Here is a 22,679-nt window from a genome sequence, read left to right on the forward strand (position 1 = left end):
TTATCAATATATTCATTAACTATTTTTTAAAAATTATTAATTAAAAATATTAAATAATAGGTTAAATAATCTTTTAACTCAATATTTTTAATTAAATAAAATATTTTTTTAACTCCACCCGGTTGATAACCTAAGCGCTCGCCATCTTCCTCCTCTTCTCCTCTCCCATTCCCATCGTGAAACATCCGTCGCCACAAAGTACAATAGATTTGTAGCAAAATAATTACAAAAATACCAAAAAAGCCCCTATGACAAGCAGACGTGTTGACGGGGAGGTGCTTGGTTTGTGCAAACTCCCTCTTATATAATAAGAGAATATATAATATATAAGAGAACATATAGGTGAGCTGGGGTGAATTTACGGAGGCCATAAGTGTTTGTTAGAATTTTTTGGTAAATAATGATTGATATATTTATCTTATCAAAATGATTGATATATTTATCTTATCAATTTACCATATGATAGGGTGCCAAACATATATCTAACATTCATGCATTACCAATTATTCAACATCAAACAATAATTGACTTTGCATATGCTACTAGTCTAGTATTTAATTTGAAGTAATAATATCTATCGTACATTTACTATTAAGTGCAACAGTTGGCTTTGTTATTATTTAGTATAAATACCCATCGTCAGAAGTTAGTAACACAGCATCTTGAGAATTATAAACTCCTTAATTAATTAATATATATTCTCTACATTTGAACATGGCATCCAAAACAAGTCACCCCTCAATTGCCCTTTTCCTATCACTGAATCTCGTCTTATTTGCTCTTGTAAGTGGAACCAATGATACTGGAAATTGCGGAGGACAACAAACGTGCTCAATAGATACTTTGAAACTTGGTGTGTGTGCTAATATACTTCATTTGTTGAATGTAGTAGTCGGGTCTCCACCAACTATGCCATGCTGCAGTTTGATCCAGGGACTGACGGACCTAGAGGCCGCGGTTTGCTTGTGCACAGCCATAAGAACAAATGTGCTGGGAGTTAATTTGAATGTACCACTCTCTCTAAGCCTCATACTAAACAGTTGTGGAAAGAATCCTCCTACTGGCTTCACTTGTTAAACTACCCTCTAATTTGCCTCATTATGCTTAATTACCAAGGGGTTAATAAATAAATATATAAATTTCTCGTCGTGCTTATGAAATTATGCACGTACGAACCTCTTTTAATAATTTAAATAAGTGAACTTTGCATAAGCAAGTTCCTCAACCTGTTTCTCATCTTCTCAATAAATAAAACTAGTCTTTATTACCTCTCCATGCTCTTCGTATAATTAAATTGATACTATTATAAACTCTACTTTTGAAGAAGCCACAGGTGTCCTACTTTGATATTTTTTATTTTATTGTTTACTATCATTTAAATAGCATTTATCATGTGTAATAATGCTTAATTTTCAACTGCCCTACTATTAACACGTGTTATTTATCAGCATATTTTATGTTATTATTTAAAAATTATGTCTAATACGAGTTTAGTTTTAACCATGCCTATGCTATTATAATAACTTGATGTCATACCTCTAATAATTTAACCTCATTTAGCATCCTGCCTATGGGATCGAATAAGCTCATCATAGCAGCCATTTAGATATTGCACCATGTCAATTACTAAATTTGTTAAATTATATGTTTAATTATTATTTTGTGCTAGCATGTAATTTAGTTTCTGCATTAAACTATTTTGTCTTACTATTGTCACCATATCCGGTATCATCATTAGTTATATGTCATGACTTACTGGTACAATTCAGACCATCGTGACTCGTGAGTGTCATCCACACTAATTCCTTAATGGGAGAACCAACTACCAATCCAAAATTTAACCCAACACCATTTATAAAATCAAGTTATTAAATAAATATTAAGGGAGCACTTTAGAAACAACTAAGAATTGAGTTTCCATAAACTCAATCAATAGTCAAAATAGTTTAGACTACTAAATAATTGAGTCCCCATAAAATCAACTCAATAGTTAAAATAATAATGCAAAAATAAACCCCTAAGAAATGCAAGTCTTAGTACCAAAACTCTAATGTCTAAAATAAGGGGATGCAACCCTCAAAGGTGGTACAATTTAGCCCCATTTGATCTTCCAAATCTTTGTTCGAGTCTCTCCCAAATCCCTTTGGTTGTTTTGGAGTAGATAACACTATCTCCAATATCTTTTACCAAGGAGTTTAGTATCCAAGAGATCACCATGTCATTGCAACATGCCCATTGCTCATAGTCAACAACATTCAGATCTGGGACATTGCAAGAGCCATTGATAAATCCAAGCTTCTTCTTGGCTGATAATGCAATCAGTATGGACCTTCTCCAACCTGGGTAACCTCTTACATAAAAAAACAACACTGATTAGGGTCATTCCAGGAGAGTCTGAAGGGTGAAGGTAATATGGGTGATTGAAGTTAATAGTGTTTCCACCATTTCTAGAATTTGAGACATTTACACCGGTGCCAGTGTTAACAGTTTTGCTGCTATTGTCTCCCATTACTGTGGATGAAGATTGATTGATGAGAAAAGATCATAATCGAGTCACTGCTTTGATACCACAAAAGAATTGTAACAAAAAGAAGCTTTGTGAAATTTTCTAATGATCTATTCAATCTCCAAACTCTGTATTTGTACAAGAACTTTTCATGAAAATAAAATAAAAAGAAAATAAATTACTTATCCACTTGTCACTTTCTTATTTGTACAATATATAACAGAAAAATATTCCCCTACATGCAAGTCACGTGAGTGAAGCTTCCTTGAGCTTCTTATTTCCTCCGGTTGTCCCTTGATCAAATGGACAAGATTGTTTATCATGTAATTTGATCAAGGGTTGCGATCCTTCCACATCACTAAGAGAAAAAGTCTTCATAAACATAGACCTTATTGAACTTTTGATCTCTTGTGTCTAAAAGACCTTTCTTATTCTCTTCGTCTTCTTCCTTTGTTCGATCTTCATTGCTTCGTTTATTTATGAAAGCCGACGATGTGTAAATGTAAATAAATAAAGATATTTATATTAGGATAAGGTAGAAGTGATCTTGTGATGGATAAGATAAAGAAAACCAAAGGTGAGATGAATTGGGCATGTGAAAAGAAGAAGTGTAGATGCCCCAGTAAAGAGGTATGAGAGAATTGACAATGGCGAACATCAAGAGAGGTAGAAGCAGAACGAAGAAGTACATGACATGACACATCTTAAGCTTACCGAGGATATGATCTTAGATAAGAGAGTCTGGAGGTTATGGATTAAATTAGAAGGTTTAGTTGCGTAGTTGAGTGTTAGGCTTGGTGACCTCCTTTCTTATCAATGGTATTAACATCTAATTGTATTGCTCTTATTTTTTTGTACTTCCTTTTTCAAATTGCAGGGATATATATATATCCATTAATTCAGTAGTCTTTAAAGCGGGCACACAAAAGATGAGAGACGGATCCGGCTCCTCTCCATTTTTCTATCGTGTATTTTCCCCAAGTTCTTGCTTGGATGTGAGACACATGGCATAGATAAAAATTAATGGCTAAGATTTAATAGATTAAAATAATATTCTAATTATGATTTAGATAATTAAAATTTCATAAGAGAAATAATAATATCATAATCATAAGTCATAACAATATAATATCTTGTCCATAACTTAGTCAATTAATGTCTACTTAGTCAATTAATGTCTGTTGTTGATTAATTTCTCTAGTAACTAGTACTAGCCACTAGACAAACATGAGGAAAGGAACACTGGAATATAGCTATTGCAAAAGTGAATTGCTTTTATAGCCTCTATTAGCTAGTATTTAATATTACCGTGATCAAAGACTATTCCACAACTATTTACATTTTTTAATTTTTAATTTTATGTTTTCCATGTAAACAAAAAGAACACGACAAATTTTCTTTGTCGTTGGAATATTTGGGTAATACAATCTTATTGTTGAAAAGCAATAGAAAGCTATAAATACTACCTTCATTCACTTTTATTCATTCACTATATAAAAAAATATTTTCTTACTTTTACGTTTCAATTTTTAGCCTTTTTCTAATATTTTACCCTTCACATTAATATTACTTATTCCCAAATTGCCTGTGAAGATTTAAAATAAATACATATGAGTGAAAAAAAAAAAGCAACAATGCAATATCACACCAAAACCAATTATTACATAAAATATGACTTTTAATCATTATATAATGATAAATTTAATAATATAATAAAACAAAATATAAATAATAATTAAAATAAATACTCACAACATAATATAGAAAAATACACAGCAGGTAACAACCATCCAACCAAGCTGTAAAACTAATGGAATGTAATTGGGTGAATTTTCAAGGTATAAAATCTTTCCAAATTCTATGAATATTAAATACTCTAGAAGTCTAGATGCTTGACTATGCTTTCCTATAATCAAATTAGTTAAAAACATTGAATAAGTGGGTAGTATTTCCCAACTCTTATTACATAAGATGGGTGAGCAGGGTGAATTTAGGGGGCGGTAATGTGTTTATTCGAAATTATCAATATAAAATTACACTATATATAAAATATAAATTTTATATATTTTAAATTCCTTAAATACAAAATTGGAAATTGATTCAGTCATTTAAAAGTTCAAACTTTACTTTAAGATTTCATTTTTAAATTTTAAACACTATATTTTATTTTAACCCGAAAATCTTAAATCCACCATGATAAGAGAGTGGACTTCCTTTTTTATTTATTAAGCCACGATAATGGTGTAGGATAGTACGCTCCTAGTGTATGTATTGATTAGAGCAAAGAAAAAATATAGCCGATACATTGAATATTTGTCTTATTCCCTTGAGTTGCATGAAGGATGAAAAGTTTATCCTTTTACAAAATATTTCCATACCTTTTAACTTGAGACTAAGCCATAGAAATGCATTCAAAATGGATACATATTGACCGAGAGAACTAACACCATCATAAGTTAATCGATCCTTATCCAGGGACATATTTATGGTATGAGGTGTAGATCGATTTTTGAAAACTTAAATAATTTTTTTGTTGGGATCTTATAATTATATTGAAAATTCAAGTAAGGCAAATTCATTTATGATAGTGGCAGTTGATAACTCTAAAATGAACTTGATTATTACCATCAAGGTATTGAAAAAGAGTTGTAGTTTCAAGACTTAATTAGTGGAACTCCAACTTATGATATTGACCTGGACATTGACATGTTTGATGGAGATGATAAGTATAATATGATAGACATATTATTTGATAAGGTAGCCAAGGATGGAATCTCTCACCATCTCTCACCTGGATGCAACTTTTCCTTTCCTTGGAAGAAATTTTTTCACAATTGTTAAATTGCAGCCTATTCCTAAATTATTGGTGGTATGTTGGCAAAAACCAGAGCAAGGACTACTCAAGCTCAACACTGATGGAAATTTCAACATAAGTAATGGAAAGGCTGGACTTGGTGGGGCTCTCAGAGATGAAGAGGGAGAGTTGATCATGGCTTTTCAGTCCCGATAGAGTGATCCATTCACAATGAAACAGAGGCAAAAGCAACATGGTATGGTTGCAATTCAGAATGGTTACAGTAACCTCAACATCAAACTGGACTCTTGGAATGCTCAAAGATGGAAAAGCTAGCAGTTTCAAATTAAATAGAGTTATCGAAGATACTTCTACACTGCTTAGACAAGCCACATTCAGGTTTACTCATTGCTTTAGAGAAGCTAATCAACTTTCTTATTGGCTAGCAAAAATGGCTATGAACTCTCAGGCTAGCAACACATATCTCTCGTACAAACAACTTCCTAAGAGTGTGAAGGGACATTTCCTCATGGATAAGAGACAAATTCTAAATATTAGATCAAAATTTGACAAAGCAAACTTTTACGTTAGCTAGAAAAATTGATTGACAGTAGGAAATTGGGCAATAAGTTTTTGCTAATAGCTCAAGTTTTTGCAGGATAGTTTCTATCCTTTGTGTTGTAATCTAAACCTTTTATGGAATGAATACAACACTCCTAGGTGAACTAGGGATTTTTTTTTAAAAAGAAAAAGAAAAAAGAAGTGGAAGCAACAAAAGTAAAAAGAAGATACATGAAAGGCAATATAGTTGGAATAGTAAGATGACTAAGGAGTTTATTCCACAGACAAAGTAAATTCATATGACAGTTTCAACAATAAGAAATCCAATAAATCCAAAAAGAACACCAAAGCTTCTAAAACCCACAACAAAATAGGAAAATACCTTATAACAGGGTGGGATATATGTAGGAACGACATAGAGTGGGTACTAAGAGATGGCAAGTCAACATCCTTTTGGTTCCATAACTGGCTGCCAAATGGTAAAACAATAAGGGAACAAATCCGGGGACCTCAAGAGGAGAAGAATAGATACCAAAGTAGGAGAAGTCACCCAGGAAAATAACTCTAGGAACCCACAATTGATATCATTAAAGCTTCCAAAAGATATCCTCCTTCTACTTAACAATATTTACATAACTTATATCAAGGAAGATACAACTATATGGAAAATGAACCCTAGGGGACATTAGCAACTTCTTCAGTATATAAGTTCCTAACTAACAACGATGGGAACGCATCCTCCGACAACTATAGTTGGATTTGGTCCCTCAAATGCACAAATAAAATAAAATACTTCATATGGCTATGCCAACACGGTAGGCTACCTACCAGGAAATACCTGCATTCCATAGGAATAAACATTGACCAGGCATGTCATATATGCAACAAAACAGAGACTATAAAATATATTTTTATTGTCACGACCCAAAAATAAACGTGATGACACTCGTCTTAACCCACCAAGACAAGTCAGCCTAAAAATAGTCGTAAAGTGACCTTCTTAAATATACACTCAATCTATGAAATCTTAGTAGAGATTCTGACCTCAATTGGGGCAACATCATTTTCATCATTCACTAAGTAACTCATACCTGTTATGACAACTTTACTAATTGTAGTTTCCAAAGATACATGCCCATTATTTAGCCATCTTTTTAATCATATCACTTCCAATTGTTAAACCACTCTAAATATCGTATATACCACATAAGTACTATTCTCTTTACTAGGGTAACTAACCATACTCAGCCCCTTCAAATTGCTGAACATTCTTAGTCTAACCATCAAACCAATACACTACACACCGATTACTCACATGAGGAACTACGCACGAGTCATCACATAAATGAGAGTAAATGAAATAAAGCGATAAGAATCAAAACCGGACCAAGTATGCACGATAGAGATCTAAGAAGTGAAGATTTTTCCTAAAAGTCACTATAGCCTCTCGAAGATAAGTACAGTCGTATCCGTACCGATCCTTGAGACTCTACTTAGACTCGACTTGTATACACGTGAGACCTATGAACCTAGGGCTCTGACACCATTTTGTCAGGACCCAAAAATAGACGTGATGGCACTCGTCTTAACCCACCAAGACAAGTCAGCCTAAAAGTCAACCATTATAATAAAATACGAAATTTTTTATAATATACTCAAAAATACCCCCAAAATCTGGTTGTCACGTGTACAAGCCTCTAAAGTATTACAATTAAATCAAAAGAAAAATACAAGTCTCATATGACATTGTGTTTAGAGTAGAACAAGATCATAAACAGGAGTAAGAAGGTCTGCTGAGTTGACAAACAACTACCTCACAAATCTCCAAGAAGCCTCGGAAAGAAGAGAATATATCACAAAGGTCCAGGCTAGTAACCTACAAAAAAAATGTAGTAGCAAGGGGTGAGTACCAAACCACGCGGTACTCAGCAAGTAAACCTCTAAACACAAGCTAAGGGGATAGAATACGGGTAATCCTTACACCCTAACTGAACCTCCATAACTACAACCTGCATAAAATCATCCCAACCTAACAGTTCACAATTCACATAGCACATCTCAACAACAACATTTTAACAATCACATATTCTCAACAACAAGCTCAATATTCATCAATTACAATCTCCACGACTACAACCTGCTTAAAACTAGCCCAACCTAATAGTTCATAATTCACATAGCACACAGCTCAACAACAACACTCTAACAATTACATATCCTCAACAACAAGCTCAATATTCACCAATCAAAGTTCCACAAAAAGGCCCTCACAAGATCAGTAAAACACAATATCAAGTTCACTAATGATAAATATGTGCAATGCAATGGGATGCAATGTCAAGTATAGTGATGCATGTCTGACCTATTGATACACACCCGCTGTCTCTCAGTCTGGGACCCATGGGGGACATATATGTCCATCCATCCATCGCGGCGCGCGATACGTCCCTTGATGTATAGTATCAGTCGCAGCGCACGACACGTCCCTCGAAATGGTACATCCTCTTTAATTTCTTATTCTTTCTCAATTCACATAACATTTTTCACAACCATGTCTCAGAACAAAGCAAATGGCTTGTTCAGATAAATAATGAGGAGATGACCGTTTTCATAACATTGCACAATTCACAACAACACAATCATGATACAACATCAACAATGATTCAACAAGCCTTTCAAACCGTTCTCAACACATCACACACAAACATTAGTTGCACTTCACTTTGCAATATTAAATTCAACTAAATTCTATTACTCTGCATTCTACATTTATTAATGCTTAATACTAATATGAAATGTGAGATACCTTACCTGAAGACAACCGTGCTTGTGTTGATAGGGCTAGATAGGTTATTGCCTCTTTCTCCCTTTCTTTTCCTTTTTCCCGTCTAAAATTTTGACCCTATTCCGTTCGTTTGTTTTTCTTTTTCCCATTTTGCTGACTTTAACAGTTTAGTGCTTTTGCCCTTAATTCTTTATTTATTTATTTATTTTCTATTATTATCAACAAAATAATCATTTATTAAATCTGAAAATCATGTCACTCATTCTTATAAGTCATAAATTGTTTATAAAAGCTACTAAAAAGGTTAATATAAAAATAATTATTAAAATTCATAAAACGACTAAGAGAGTCGTTACATTATCCACCACTAAAAATCATGTTCATCCTCGAACATAAAGAATGAGATGGAAGAATAACCGACGTTACCAAAAGTCTAAGTTAGGACCTACCAGTCGGTGTTCATCTCTCTAAGTGAACTCCTCCTTAAGACCATTCCATCAAGATCAACTAAGAACTGAAGTTTCTAATCAAACTTTGGCGAATCTATAAATCATAAGTAATTACCAAGCCATAGACTAACCCATGAATCCAATCTGAACCGAAACCCATTGGACCTTAACACAATCATCGTGATGAATATTTTCGCACATGACCAAGATAACCTTCTAAATCAATACTGACTAAAACCATAAATGAGCCTGAATCAACCACCAGACGCTCACAATGCACAAACTATCACAGATCTTTTCAAGATACCATTCACAAAAGAATCTTTCCATGAGCTTAAACTATAAAAATTGATTTTTAGACATTGGGTACCCATCAAGAGAGGATCGCACTTATCTAACACAAAGAAGGAAATGATCAAGTAAACACCCAACAAACGATACACTTAAAATGTACAACATCTAACAACACTCTTAGACAATTGTAACTCTTCATAGCTCTTATATAAGTTCTCATAAGCAAGGTTGTGCGTATAGAACTATTGATATACTTCAACTATCCCAAACAATACCAAATCTATCATAACTGAAATGACCAAGTCTTTCCAAGGATCATACCCTATCAAGAGGGCACAAAAGGATCGGTATATCCGATCCACCACTAGGGATTCACCCATAGATGTGGAAACACGAGTAGCATAAGCGGTGAATCATACTCCAAATAATATCCAGTACGAATCCGACTCTATCTCTCGATTTTTTAGCTACCAACAATCAACCAGACTGACCCCAGTACAATATAACAAATACTAGATTCATCAAACCCCACATACTTCTCACAGTACTCCATTGAATCTAACACTCTTAATACCAACAAACATCATAACTACACCAATCATTTACCTTACTCTCAAACTGTCACTAGTATCAAAGTATTCTTATCAAATACATTATCGCCTCCAAATTTTCAAACTATGGCGCTCTCTCTTTCCAAATAAGCATTTCATGACAAATACATGTCACACCTAAGACTGATAGCACTACTTCCAGATCTAAAAGTACTTTACCATCGAGATACAACAATTGAATCACACTCAATGTCAACTCCACGTAATTTTTTTAGATACCAAATTTTAATTAATATTCAAAACCATTATATATCTCATACCAACACTTAAGAAATTCTTGATCACTCCAATAATTCAGTATACTATAAGCTCATAACCTCTACTCACTATCAAATGCCTATGTAACACATCATCACAGTCTACATCGTCCCATCAACAAAGTAGTTTCCATCCCATCAAAATCTTCATTAACCATGTAGAAATGTAGGTCCACACCATTGAGCATCAATAGTTTAACTATCATAATTTGAACAATTTAGCTCAACATAACCACATAGAATCTTCCACACATAGTTGCTTGTCACCCAACCAAAACTCAATCTTTAGAAAAGTCAATGATATCTTCCTCGTAAGTTTGTACCAAACTAGTTCACATCTCACAGTCATATCTAGCCTCATATGCAAAAATCAATAAATCCTTCAACCACAAACCAATGGCTTATACGAAAGGTCTTATTCCTTCACTTTTCTTAAATTCTTCCCATGACACAAAATTCTAAATATCTTGAACCCTTCAATACACCAGACTATTGTTCCTTTTGTTGACTCGCTCACCAATCTTATTCTTTGGCCAACAACGCCTGACATTTTTACCTTATCCTCAAAATAAAAACCTTATGTGAAACCCTTCCTGGGATCCTTTAACAATCAATAGTAACCAACTTTATGACTTAAACCATGCACATGTCCTTCCAAATGCTCAATACTCGATGCAATCAATCATTTCTTACCCTTTCAATTCATACCTTAACAAAACCTACTACCACAAACGTAGACTCAAAATGAAGAACTCAAATTCTGATTTCAACTATGTAGCCCATTCTTATTATATATCAACATTAGCTCATACATTGATGATTTTTATGAATTCATGTTTCTTAGCTTATCATTGATTGCCTCTCTATCGACCTTATCATATCATTCGCTAAAAATCCAACCATACTCATTATCAAACTTAAGACCACAAAAGAACTTATCATCATACTCGAGCTGAACGTTTGTACACTCCTTTTTCAAATCTTATCCAAACAACTTTTAATTGATATGAATGACATGTAACACTATCACCATAACCATAGCAAAATAGATGGAACCACGTGTCTCTAAACTCAATTTTCTACTATCTGGAGATACATCTTTTGTCCTTGCACTCAAAGTAAATATCTTTGTTCTCAATCGCCTCTTTCCAAAGACTAAACTACATTACACTAATTCTTTTCATTTATGACTCTAGCTCCTTTAAATTTTATTCGAGTGGTGTCCCAGAATCTCCTAAAACTTTCCATACAACCACGTTACTCACCAAATAGTAGAAAATCACAACCTTCGTTACTCGCAGTCGTTATTACTATACAAAATTCGTTTAACCAACAATCTTTATTATATAGTTGCATCTCAATCACAATCCATCACGAATTGTTATTACTATCATGTTCAGTTAGCCCTTTTCATCACCACGAAGTCAATCTTGTTATCGATGACACCTCAAACTCAGCCATACCAATCAAATTCGAAGGACTAGCTCAATTTTATATGCATTTTTTTTACTAAAATTCTCAATAACCTTCACACAAGTATACTCGTTGAGACTTCCTTTACCTATAAGCTTGTCATCCTAATATCGATCCACTTTCATGGAGCTTACGATGAAATCACCACTCATTTAAAATCCTTGAGATACACTTCACAACCTAAACAGATTCATATTGTACTAAAGATCCACCACTAAGAGCTTCCTTATAAATAATGCTTAACCTAAACGTCCATAGTAACAAACCAGTTGGTTTCTCAAATGTGAATGCAACTTCAAACTCATTGTACAAGCAGTAACTACAATTAATAACCCTTAAGTAGGTAGTATTCACACTTGAAAATCGACATATTCGTTACCATATATCATTAGTATCACATCGTCAAAGCCCATTAGATCCACCACTAGAACACATCATACCCCTCGAGAAGATTGAACCCAAATAGCCCACATATTTCTATTCATTAAATAACTGCAAAACATTATCAAATATATTTCGTCTCTATCCCAGGAGAAATGCATTCTTTCTTAGATCAGATGGATAGCAGAAGTAACACGCTTCATAACTCTAGTCAAGTAGGCATTGATACTATTGTAATAGTCGTATAGTGACCTTCTTTGATATACACAATCTATGAAATCTTAGTAGAGATTCTGACCTCAATTGACGCAACGTCATTTTCATCATTCGCTAAGTAACTCATAGCTGTTATGACAACTTTGCTAATTGTAGTTTCCAAAGATACATGCCCATTATCTAGCCATCTTTTTAATCATATCACTCCCAATTGTTAAACCACTCTAAATATCGTATATACCACACAAGTACTATTCTCTTTACTAGGGTAACTAACCTTACTCAACCCCTTCAAATTGATGAACATTCTTAGTCTAACCATCAAACCAATACACTACACACCGATTACTCACATAAGGAACTACGCATGAGTCATTACATAAATGAGAGTAAATGAAATAAAGCGATAAGAATCAAAACCGGACCAAGTACGCACGATAGAGATCCAAGAAGTGAAGATTTTTCCTAAAAGTCACTATAGCCTCTCGAAGATAAGTACAGACGTCTCCGTACCGATCCTTGAGACTCTACTTAGACACGACTTGTATACACGTGAGGCCTATGAACTTGGGGCTCTGATACCATTTTGTCACGACCCAAAAATAGACGTTATGACATTTGTCTTAACGCACCAAGACAAGTCGACCTAAAACTAAACCATTATAATAAAATGCGGAAATTTTTATAATAAACTCAAAAATGCCCCTAAAATCTGGTTGTCACATGTACAAGACTCTAAAGTACTACAATTGAATCAAAAGAAAAATACAAGTCTCATATGACATTGTTTCAAGAGTAGAACAAGATCATAAACAAGAGTGCGAAGGTCTGCTGAGTTGACAAACAACTACCTCACAAATCTCCAAGAAGCCTCGGAAAGAAGAGAATATATCACAAAGGTCCGAGCTAGTATCCTACAAAAAATATGTAGTAGCAAGGGGTGAGTACCAAACCACGCGGTACTCAGCAAGTAAACCTCTAAACACAAGCTAAAGGGATAGAATACGGGTATTCCTTACACCCCAATCGAACCTCCATAACTATAACCTGCATAAAATCAGCCCAGCCTAACAGTTCACAATTCACATAGCACATATCTCAACAACAACATTCTAACAATCACATATTCTCAACAACAAGCTCAGTATTCATCAATTACAATCTCCACGACTACAACCTGCTTAGAAACAGCCCAACCTAACAGTTCATAATTCACATAGCACACAACCCAACAACAACACTCAAATAATTACATATCCTCAACAACAAGCTCAATATTCACCAATCAAAGTTCCACATAAAGGCACTCACAAGATCAACAAAACACAATATCAAGTTAACTAATGATAAATATGTACAATGCAATAGGATGCAATGTCAAGTATAGTGATGCAATGTCAAGTATTGTGATGCATATCTGACCTAGTGATACACACCCGCTGTCTCTCAGTCCGTGACCCATGGGGGACATATTTGTCCATGCATCCATCGAGGCATGCGATACAGCCCTTGATATATAGTATCCATCGCGGCGCACGATACGTCTCTCAAAATATAGTATCAGTCGCGTCGCGGACACGTCCCTTGAAATGGTACATCCTCTTTAATTTCTTATTCTTTCTCAATTCACATAACATTTTTCACAACCATGTCTCAGAACAATGCAAATGACATGTTCACATAAATAATGTGGAGATGACCATTTTCATAACATTGCATAATTCACAACAACACAATCATGATACAACATCAACAATGATTCAACAAGCCTTTCAAACCGTTCTCAACACATCACACACAAACAATTAGTCACATTGCCTCTTATTACCCCTTTTTCATCATTAGAATTAATCAATGTGGACAAGTCAACCCATCACCAAGTCTCATTACCCCCAAACACATATTACAAGGAAATACATGAATTCCATACACTTAACAAGGGTTTAGAAATCCACTTGCCTTAATCAATCAAGAATTCACTCTGAAACTTGAGTCTTCCCCTTTCGTTGAACTTCCAACTCAAAGCAATCTATTCAAATAAATGACACACAATAAGATTTCAAAACTAACAACACTCATATTACTATGTGTTTAGGTTTGACCCAAAAATTCACCCAAGTTTATAATCAAGTTCCTAAATCTTGATGTCACTTAACATTTCAATTATCACATTTTCCAAGTTTCAAGCCTAGGGTTAAGTTCCAATTTCTCTAATATCATAAGTCTGATGAAATTTATATAATATAATACGCCTAATATTTAATTACATATACAAATATATCACAGTCAAGCTACGAATAAGCAAATCAATTCATTGAAGACCAAAGATTACAAAACCTATGCACCCTATACTTTTCAATCTCATCCTGACACCATTATTACTTAATCAATGCCTCAATATTAATCATTACTAGCCATTCATGACATCAAACAATTTCCTCCCCCAAAACATCAAAAGAACGATCCAACAATATTAGTTGCACTTCACTTTGCAATATTAAATTCAACTAAATTCTATTACTCTACATTCTATATTTATTAATGCTTAATACTAATATGAGACTTGAGATCAACCTTACCTGAAGCCAACTGTGCTCGTGTTGATAGGGCTAGATAGGTTATCGCCTCTTTCTCCCTTTCTTTTCCTTTTTCCCGTCTAAAATTTTGACCCTATTCCGTTCGTTTGTTTTTCTTTTTCCCATTTTGCTGACTTTAACAGTTTAGTGCTTTCGCCCTTAATTCTCTATTTATTTATTTATTTTCTATTATTATCAACAAAATAATCCTTTATTAAATCTGAAAATTATGTCACTCATTCTTATAAGTCATAAATTGTATAAAAGCTACTAAAAAGGTTAATCTAAAAATAATTATTAAAATTCATAAAATGACTAAGAGAGTCGTTACATTTATAGAATGTTACGTTGCAAAAAAATGTTGAAAGAATTAAATGCCTTACACTTCATAAACCAATTTTGAAATAACCAAGGAAAAGATTGACTAAAGAAAATAAGGAGCCTACAGGTACATACAAAACAAAACTTTATTAATTGGCAAGATTTATTCCCTTTCTTCTTATGGAGTATATGGCTAAAAAGAAATGAAAGTTACCATCAGAACACAAAAACCAACTTATGCATTAAAAAAACTCTTAATCAAGCTATTGAGTTCCACACCCTCACGGGAAGCACAACCATAAAGGAAAAAGAATAATAAAACTCTTATCAGGTGGACGCCTCCTATAAAAGGATATAAACTTAATAGCGACGGATCCTCAAAAGGGAATCTCGACAGAAGTGGTATGGGGGGAGTCATTAGAGATACAAATGGTGAATGGATAGTGGGCTATATGGGCAAGCTCCATATGACAAACAACTTGAAAGTTGAACTAACAACTCTTATGCAAGGACTCCGAATAGCTTTAGCAAAATGATTATTACCACTGGAAGTCAATGTTGATTGCAAGGAGCTTATCACCTTTATTGAGAATGATCACCCATCTTATACAAACATGTTATTTGATTGCAGGGATCTACTGTGCCGTCTGGGGAGCCCCCCCCCCCTCCCCCCCAATTTATCACACCTTTAGGGAAGCAAACAGGGCGGCATATGCACTAGAAAGGGAGGGATCAAAGACTAACCAAGATAATTCCTTTTTTTTTCTTGGAAGTTCCACCAGTGTTTGTTTCGAAAAAGTTGGATGCATACAAATGAGGAACTCCTTTTGTTAGGCTACAAAGGCCACTTCCCACTTCTACCAATTGTAATAGCTATGAAGATATTGTATCCCTCTATAACGCTACTAGCAGGTGTACACCTCTGTCTCTCCCATATAATGATACATATTAACTACTAATATAAGTATCTTTTGTTACCAAAAACCGTCATAACAAATGAGAAATACAACATTGTCTCAATTAGAGTACATATATATAGTACCAATTTAACTTTACGAAAACACATAGAGAAGTAATAAACACTTTAGTTTATTTATTCATTTGATATTTCTATAACATAAGATCATAAACAGTTCACACACATGACACTACAAAACTAATGAACATGCATATGGAAAGTTCACTTACTAGAACATATAAAATGTGTATTGTTCGGCATGAAACTGAAAAAGAGAGTACACAACATAGTATCAATTTAACTTTACGAAAAGCATAGAGAGGTAATAAACACCAGTGTTTTTATTGATTTGATATTTCAATAACATATGAAGTGTTAGGACCGAAATAAGCAGGTGTAATGCGAAAGCTAGCAAAGCAAACCTCGATAGACAACGAGTAAGAAGACAAACAAGAAATATACCAAAAGACACAAAGATTTAATGTGGTTCGGTCAATGACCTACATCCACAAAGGAAATGAATAATCCACTATATAAACATGAGAGTACAAAATATAGAGAGAAATAGCCTCAACCAATTCACTCGGAATACATGAAAGGTTCACACAAGTGATAACGTATCAAGCTTGTGTCCCACAAATTCTCCCCCCTAACTAAAACTCTCAAAGCCTGTAAGACTACATTGTGAATGTTGATTAAATTAGAAGGAACAAGCCTCTATTTATAGAGTCCTAAACCTTTTCCTACAAGAAAAGGACTAACCACTCCAAAACCTTTTCCTAAAAGGAAAACCTATTTATGGTAAGAAATTCAGGGCAAATAAAACCCAACAAATCTCCCCCTTGGCCTGAATTTCTGACAAAATAAATTCATCCACCTTCTTTACATAATCTTCAACAAGTTGCATCCCCTCCCCATAATCTCCTCCATCAAATCTATGTCTCGATACATAGAACCTCTCTGAAACAATTTCTCCAACAAAATCTTCAATACATTCAAATAGGTTGCGGTTAGAACTACACCCGCCAAGATTAACACCCAATTTTTAACCTGGTTCAATCATCGATTATCGAACCACTAAAATTGGCTCTATCAATAAACCATTGAACCTTGCTCTGATACCACTTGTTAGGATCGAAATAAGCAGGTGTAATGCGAAAGCTAGCAAATCAATCCTCGATAGACCATGAGTAAGAAGACAAATAAGAAATATACCAAAAAATAAATAAATTAACTTGGTTCGGTCAATCCACCTACATCCACAAAGGAGATGAGCAATCCGCTATATAAACATGAGAGTACAAAATATAGAGAGAAAAAGCTTCAACCAATTCACTCGGAATACATGGGAGGTTCACACAAGTGATAACGTATTAAGCTTGTGTCCCACAAATTCTCCCCCCTAACCAAAACTCTCAAAGCCCGTAAGACTACATTGTGAATGCTGGTTAAGTTAGAGGGAACAATCCTCTATTATTCCCTCTGAAGATTTCTAATCAATGCTTGGTCTGGCATTATACCTAAAAAAGAAAAATAGAAAAATAGAAAAACAAGTCTTAGATATGTTATTCCATCTATTTTTTCTGTTATCTCAGAGTATGAATGCTAATGTGTTCACGTGTAAATATAAAACTAATAGATCCCTTCTCCATATAATTAAGTAAAAAATAAGTGCAACTTAAAATACTATCTCACAAGCTTGTTAGGTGCAAATATGCATTCTTATAAAGCATTTTGTAAAGATTACACCTCTAATGATAAATAATTTAAAATTGCACAAAATAGAGGAGCAATATAACTATAACACAACTATCCAAAATAAGCACAGAAAAATTGACAAATGTATGTAGAGGAATTAGTATTACGCAAGAACAATAAAACCTACTAAGAATGGGCATTGAAGCAATAAACACTAGTTTATTAAACTATGAGTTGATAATCTCCATAATATAACGAAGGAAATCTACATGAACTTAACTGATAATTCAAGAATGCAAAGCCTAGGAACACAATTTGACACTACCAACTTGAGTGAAGCTAGTAATTTCCCATTTTCTAGTTCATTTCAGTCTTCTCCTACAAGAAAGAAAGTAGCACAAGTAATAACACCAAATCGCATTAGCCATGAATAGCAATTTCCATACATATGGGTGAATTTTGAACTTAAGGGGATATATTAGGTCTAATTAGACATTTACCAAAGGATATCAACAAGTGTAATTGAATGAAGGACCTTTAAAGTAACCTAACATAACTAATTATCCCAAATTTTACCTATTCTTTATAGTCATAAGAATCTCTTCGGATATGAGATTCTCTGTAACTTAGAAATCACGAAAGATATCTTTATGTCTAAAACAAGTGAGGAGGAAACTTAATAATCATGCAAGATAATAAGTTACAACAGAAGAGCTAATCAGGAAAAAATAAATATTTATAACAGCCATACATGTGGAGGAGGTGGAAATAAGTGAGCAAACTCTTTAGGATATCCCCTATGTTCCTTTGATATAAGTTAAGTAGCACATTTAATAGTAATTTCATACTCGCCGTCTCTTACTACCACTCTGGAGTTGGAGCGCTAGTGCAAGATGGACTCACATTAACACATTTAAATCTCCTAGATGTCTGTTTGAATGTAATAGTTGGAACAACACCCAAGCCAGTTATTCATTTTGTGGTTGTTGTAAGTCACAAGAAAATGGCCAAGTGTTAGACCTATTTTGATAGCTGATGGAGGTAAAATCCAAGAATTATAGGAGCAAATAACAAAACAAGAATAGTAAAGCAGTTAATCAATAACCAACACTTCTAAACTCAACTCTGTTTCCACTATAATTATAGCAATAAGAAAACCAGCTAAACCAAGTGACATATACAAAAGCTGATAAAAATTCTTCAGCTCATTCTCTTGCTTAGTAACCTTCATAGTAGTCCTAATAACTTGGAGTAACACACATGAAACCTTCAGAGTATTCCCAATAGGTATATCGTATTCATCACATTCTACAATTATCCGCAATCCCATTTTCAAGTAATGGACATCCCTAACCTTCAATATAACCATTTTTGTTACTTTATGTTGATCTAAAAATTTGAAGATCAAGTTCACGCTAGTTGCTGAGAAGGTTAAAATTAACTTTACTCATGAATAGGACATCAAGTTGATAGGTAAATATTAGAGTATTTTAAACAAGTTGTGGTGAAAATTTAAATTACAGTAAAATATCATTTTTATGTACCTATAACATCGATATGCCAGTCACGATTATCTTTATATTTAATTGGCTGTGAAGAAACTCTAGCGGAAGTAGATGGGACAACATATTGTGAAGAGACTCCATCAGATGATGAAGATGGAACATGTTGACTTGTTTTTTAATGTGATGATGAAGATGAAGCTTGAGCCTGAGGTTGAGAATGTGATGATTCTACTAGAGCAAGTGAAGAGCTCTCAGCTGATTTGAACATATTTTTATACGGATTTTGCTTCAGCATCTCTGTGTATATCATAAAAAAGTTGTGAACTTGCACACATATAGCCAATTCCATAGAGAATTAAGATAGAATCAAGTTTTAAATTTATAACACTCTAATATGTTATGTAACTGACCCTTCAAGGAAATCAATCAATGAAGTCATTATTAACTATCTTCTCTATATCTATACTTAAAGGCTTTCGACCATTCCACCATCTTCGTGTATGATCTTTAAGTTCACTAATAAAATAGAGTAGGAAAAGAAACTCAATATTAATAAGATCATTACCACTCTAAAAAAACCAACAATAAAAAAAACAAAAAAAATAGAAAATTCAGATTAGCTACAAATAGTGTATTAGCTAAAAAAATCAAAACCAACTCTTATACCACCTTAAATAGATTAGCTACAACCCTAGAAGGAATAGCTATCCACCACCTGTGTATTCAGATTTGTCAGTTCCAATATGACAAGTTCAATGTGCTTCACTAAAACAACTTTCGGTAAACTTTTCTGCGTCAACTCATCCCCTCAAAACATTATATAGAGGTAATGAAATTCACTATATATATTACATCGGTTCCATAAAATTAATAAAAACCAATCACATAAAAAATGTCAATTACAGTAGCCTTATAGCCCCATTTTAAACCTAATTTATTTTAAGAGAATGACAGCCACAACCATTTCTCTACTCAACAAACAAAAAATATCAGGGAATCCTCTGCCTACTAGACAAACCATAAACTCTCAATGTGGACTTTTGAGTACCACATATCAATGTGCTTTACGTTTTACCACATATAATTTGCTTAATTTGCAAAGAGAGTAAAATATCATGATAAATATCTCAGTAACTTAAACACTTGGTAGAAAATAAAGTTACATTGATAAGAGTTATATACCTATAAATGATTCACTATCGAAGTTGATCTGAATATCGTCACCAACATATCTTGATTCCTTAACAACTCATATATAAATTTAGGTTATTAATTGAATTATACAAATATATATATATATATATATATAACAAAAAATGTAACTCAAACCTAAAAGAAAGAAAAGCCCTAACAAAAACTTGAATCCTACATGCATGAACCTTAACAAATCTCTACAATCTCAAACATGTATGAACCCTAATAAATAGAAAAGAGAAAACATGGATTGGAAAATAACTAACAAAAAACGTACCTATCAACTTAGCGCCATTTTAGATTGAACAGAACAAAAAACTTTGTTGGTGAAAAGATGGTGATGGCGGCTTCTTTGCTGGAGAGCAAAAGAAATCAAATTGAAAAGTTTTACAATTGAATTGAGAGGCCTAGTGTCACGGACTTACACTTCAACTAACGCTTTGTGCGGCACTTGACAACTTATTCACGACGCTTTCACGATCTTGTAAGATCAAGTAAGCCCTTTTACAACTTAGATTGCTAACAAAATGAAGAAAGATACTACAAAGTTTTAAAGAAGACTTTTGTATTGCTTTGGAATATTGCTTACACTTGTTTGGTTGATTTACAAATAGTTGTCCCTCTATTCATACTGCTAACTTAGGGGTTAATATGTAAACAATAATTGTTATGTAAGTCCCTACATATTTATAGATAAGTCCTCATTCTAGAATACTTTACACAACTAGAAAGTTCCAAGGACTTTCCATGTAAATCCATGTAATTCCAAGGTCTTCCAAAGATTTTTCCATGTATCTCTTGAATATTCCACTAAGGACAATTCTTCTTCCATGTAAGTTTTCCACATAGACAATTTTATGCCACATGGAGCCTAAGTGGTATGATTACATGGCAGGTCATGACTCTATCCTTGTATATGTGAACTATATATATAGCTTATCTACAATGTAGGTCGTGGATCAAGAGTTGATTTTGGCGATTGATTTGAGGACATTGAGAGCTTATCGGAGCTGATTTTAGGATTGATCAAAGTGAAAGAGAGAATAAAACGTTGTAGGGTCCACACCCATTGAATGAAAATTAACTAAAGGGAAGTTGAATTATAGAAAATATTGAAAAGGTTGTTGTTGTAACTATTGAAAATGTTGATAAATTTGATGGTTGGCAAATTGGTAAGATTTGAAATCTTTTGTTGATATTTGATACATTTGTCTATGTCACTGTGGCTTTTTTCTCCTATAAATATAACATTCTTGCTCATTTGTAGAATATACGAAGTTAGAGAGAAAATCGTTTAGAGAGGAAAATGAGGTATTCATAGACTATACAATAAAAATAGTCTGGAAGAAAGATAGAGAGTGAGTGATATTCTAGTAAGGTGGTAAATAAAAAGGTGTTTTTCCTTTTCAATGTGTAGTAATCACTTTGAGTATGATACTCGTATTCTATATAGTATAACATTATTTACTATAGTGATATCAATTGCTCCTCTTGGTCTGTGATTTTTCCTTTATTTAGAAGGGTTTTCACGTAAAATTATTGGTATCATTGTTTTCCTATTTTATTTCTATTATTCTGACTATATATAATTTTATATTAGTCCGCATTTTCCCAACAAACTGGTATCAGAACTCTCTCTAAAGAAGATGAATATACCTCCTTCTGGTGAATGGGTCTGGAGGGGATGATTTGTAGGTCCATACCCATTGAATAAAATTAACAAACGGAAATTTGAATTGCAGCAAATGTTGTTAAAGCAATTGTTGAAAATATTGATAGATTTGGTGGTTGGCAAATTGGTAAGATTTGCAACCTTTTGTTGAAATTTGCTACATTTTCCTATGTCACTTTAAGGTTTTTTCTTCCTATAAATAGAGCATTCTTGCTCATTTGTACAACACACCAAGATAGAGAGAGAATCAATTAGAGAGAAAAATGAGGTATTCCATAGACTATAAAAGAAAAATAGTATGAGAATAAAAATAGAGTGTGAACGATATTTTCGTAAGGTGGTAATTCAAAAGAGGGTTATCCCTTTTGAGTGTGTAGTAGTCACTTTGAGTATTATACTAGTGATTATACAATGTAAAATTTCTTATT

General features: G+C 33.6%; 1 protein-coding gene across 1 annotated transcript; it reads left to right on the plus strand.

Moving 5' to 3' along the window:
* The first annotated feature begins 714 nt into the window (after nt 1-714).
* LOC125823133 (14 kDa proline-rich protein DC2.15-like) lies at nt 715-1,077 on the plus strand. Its single transcript, XM_049502554.1, has one exon. It carries the CDS (start codon nt 715-717, stop codon nt 1,075-1,077), a length of 363 nt encoding a protein of 120 aa, XP_049358511.1.
* The last annotated feature ends 21,602 nt before the right edge of the window (nt 1,078-22,679 follow it).

This window comes from Solanum verrucosum, unplaced genomic scaffold (genome assembly GCF_900185275.1).
Source record: "Solanum verrucosum unplaced genomic scaffold, falcon-dt-bn FXZP01000199.1, whole genome shotgun sequence".
In the NCBI taxonomy this organism is placed as follows: Eukaryota; Viridiplantae; Streptophyta; class Magnoliopsida; order Solanales; family Solanaceae; genus Solanum; species Solanum verrucosum.

Coding starts and splice junctions, on each gene's coding strand:
- LOC125823133 (XM_049502554.1), top strand. CDS start 715: ATGGCATCCAAAACAAGTCACCCCTCAATTGCCCTTTTCCTATCACTG.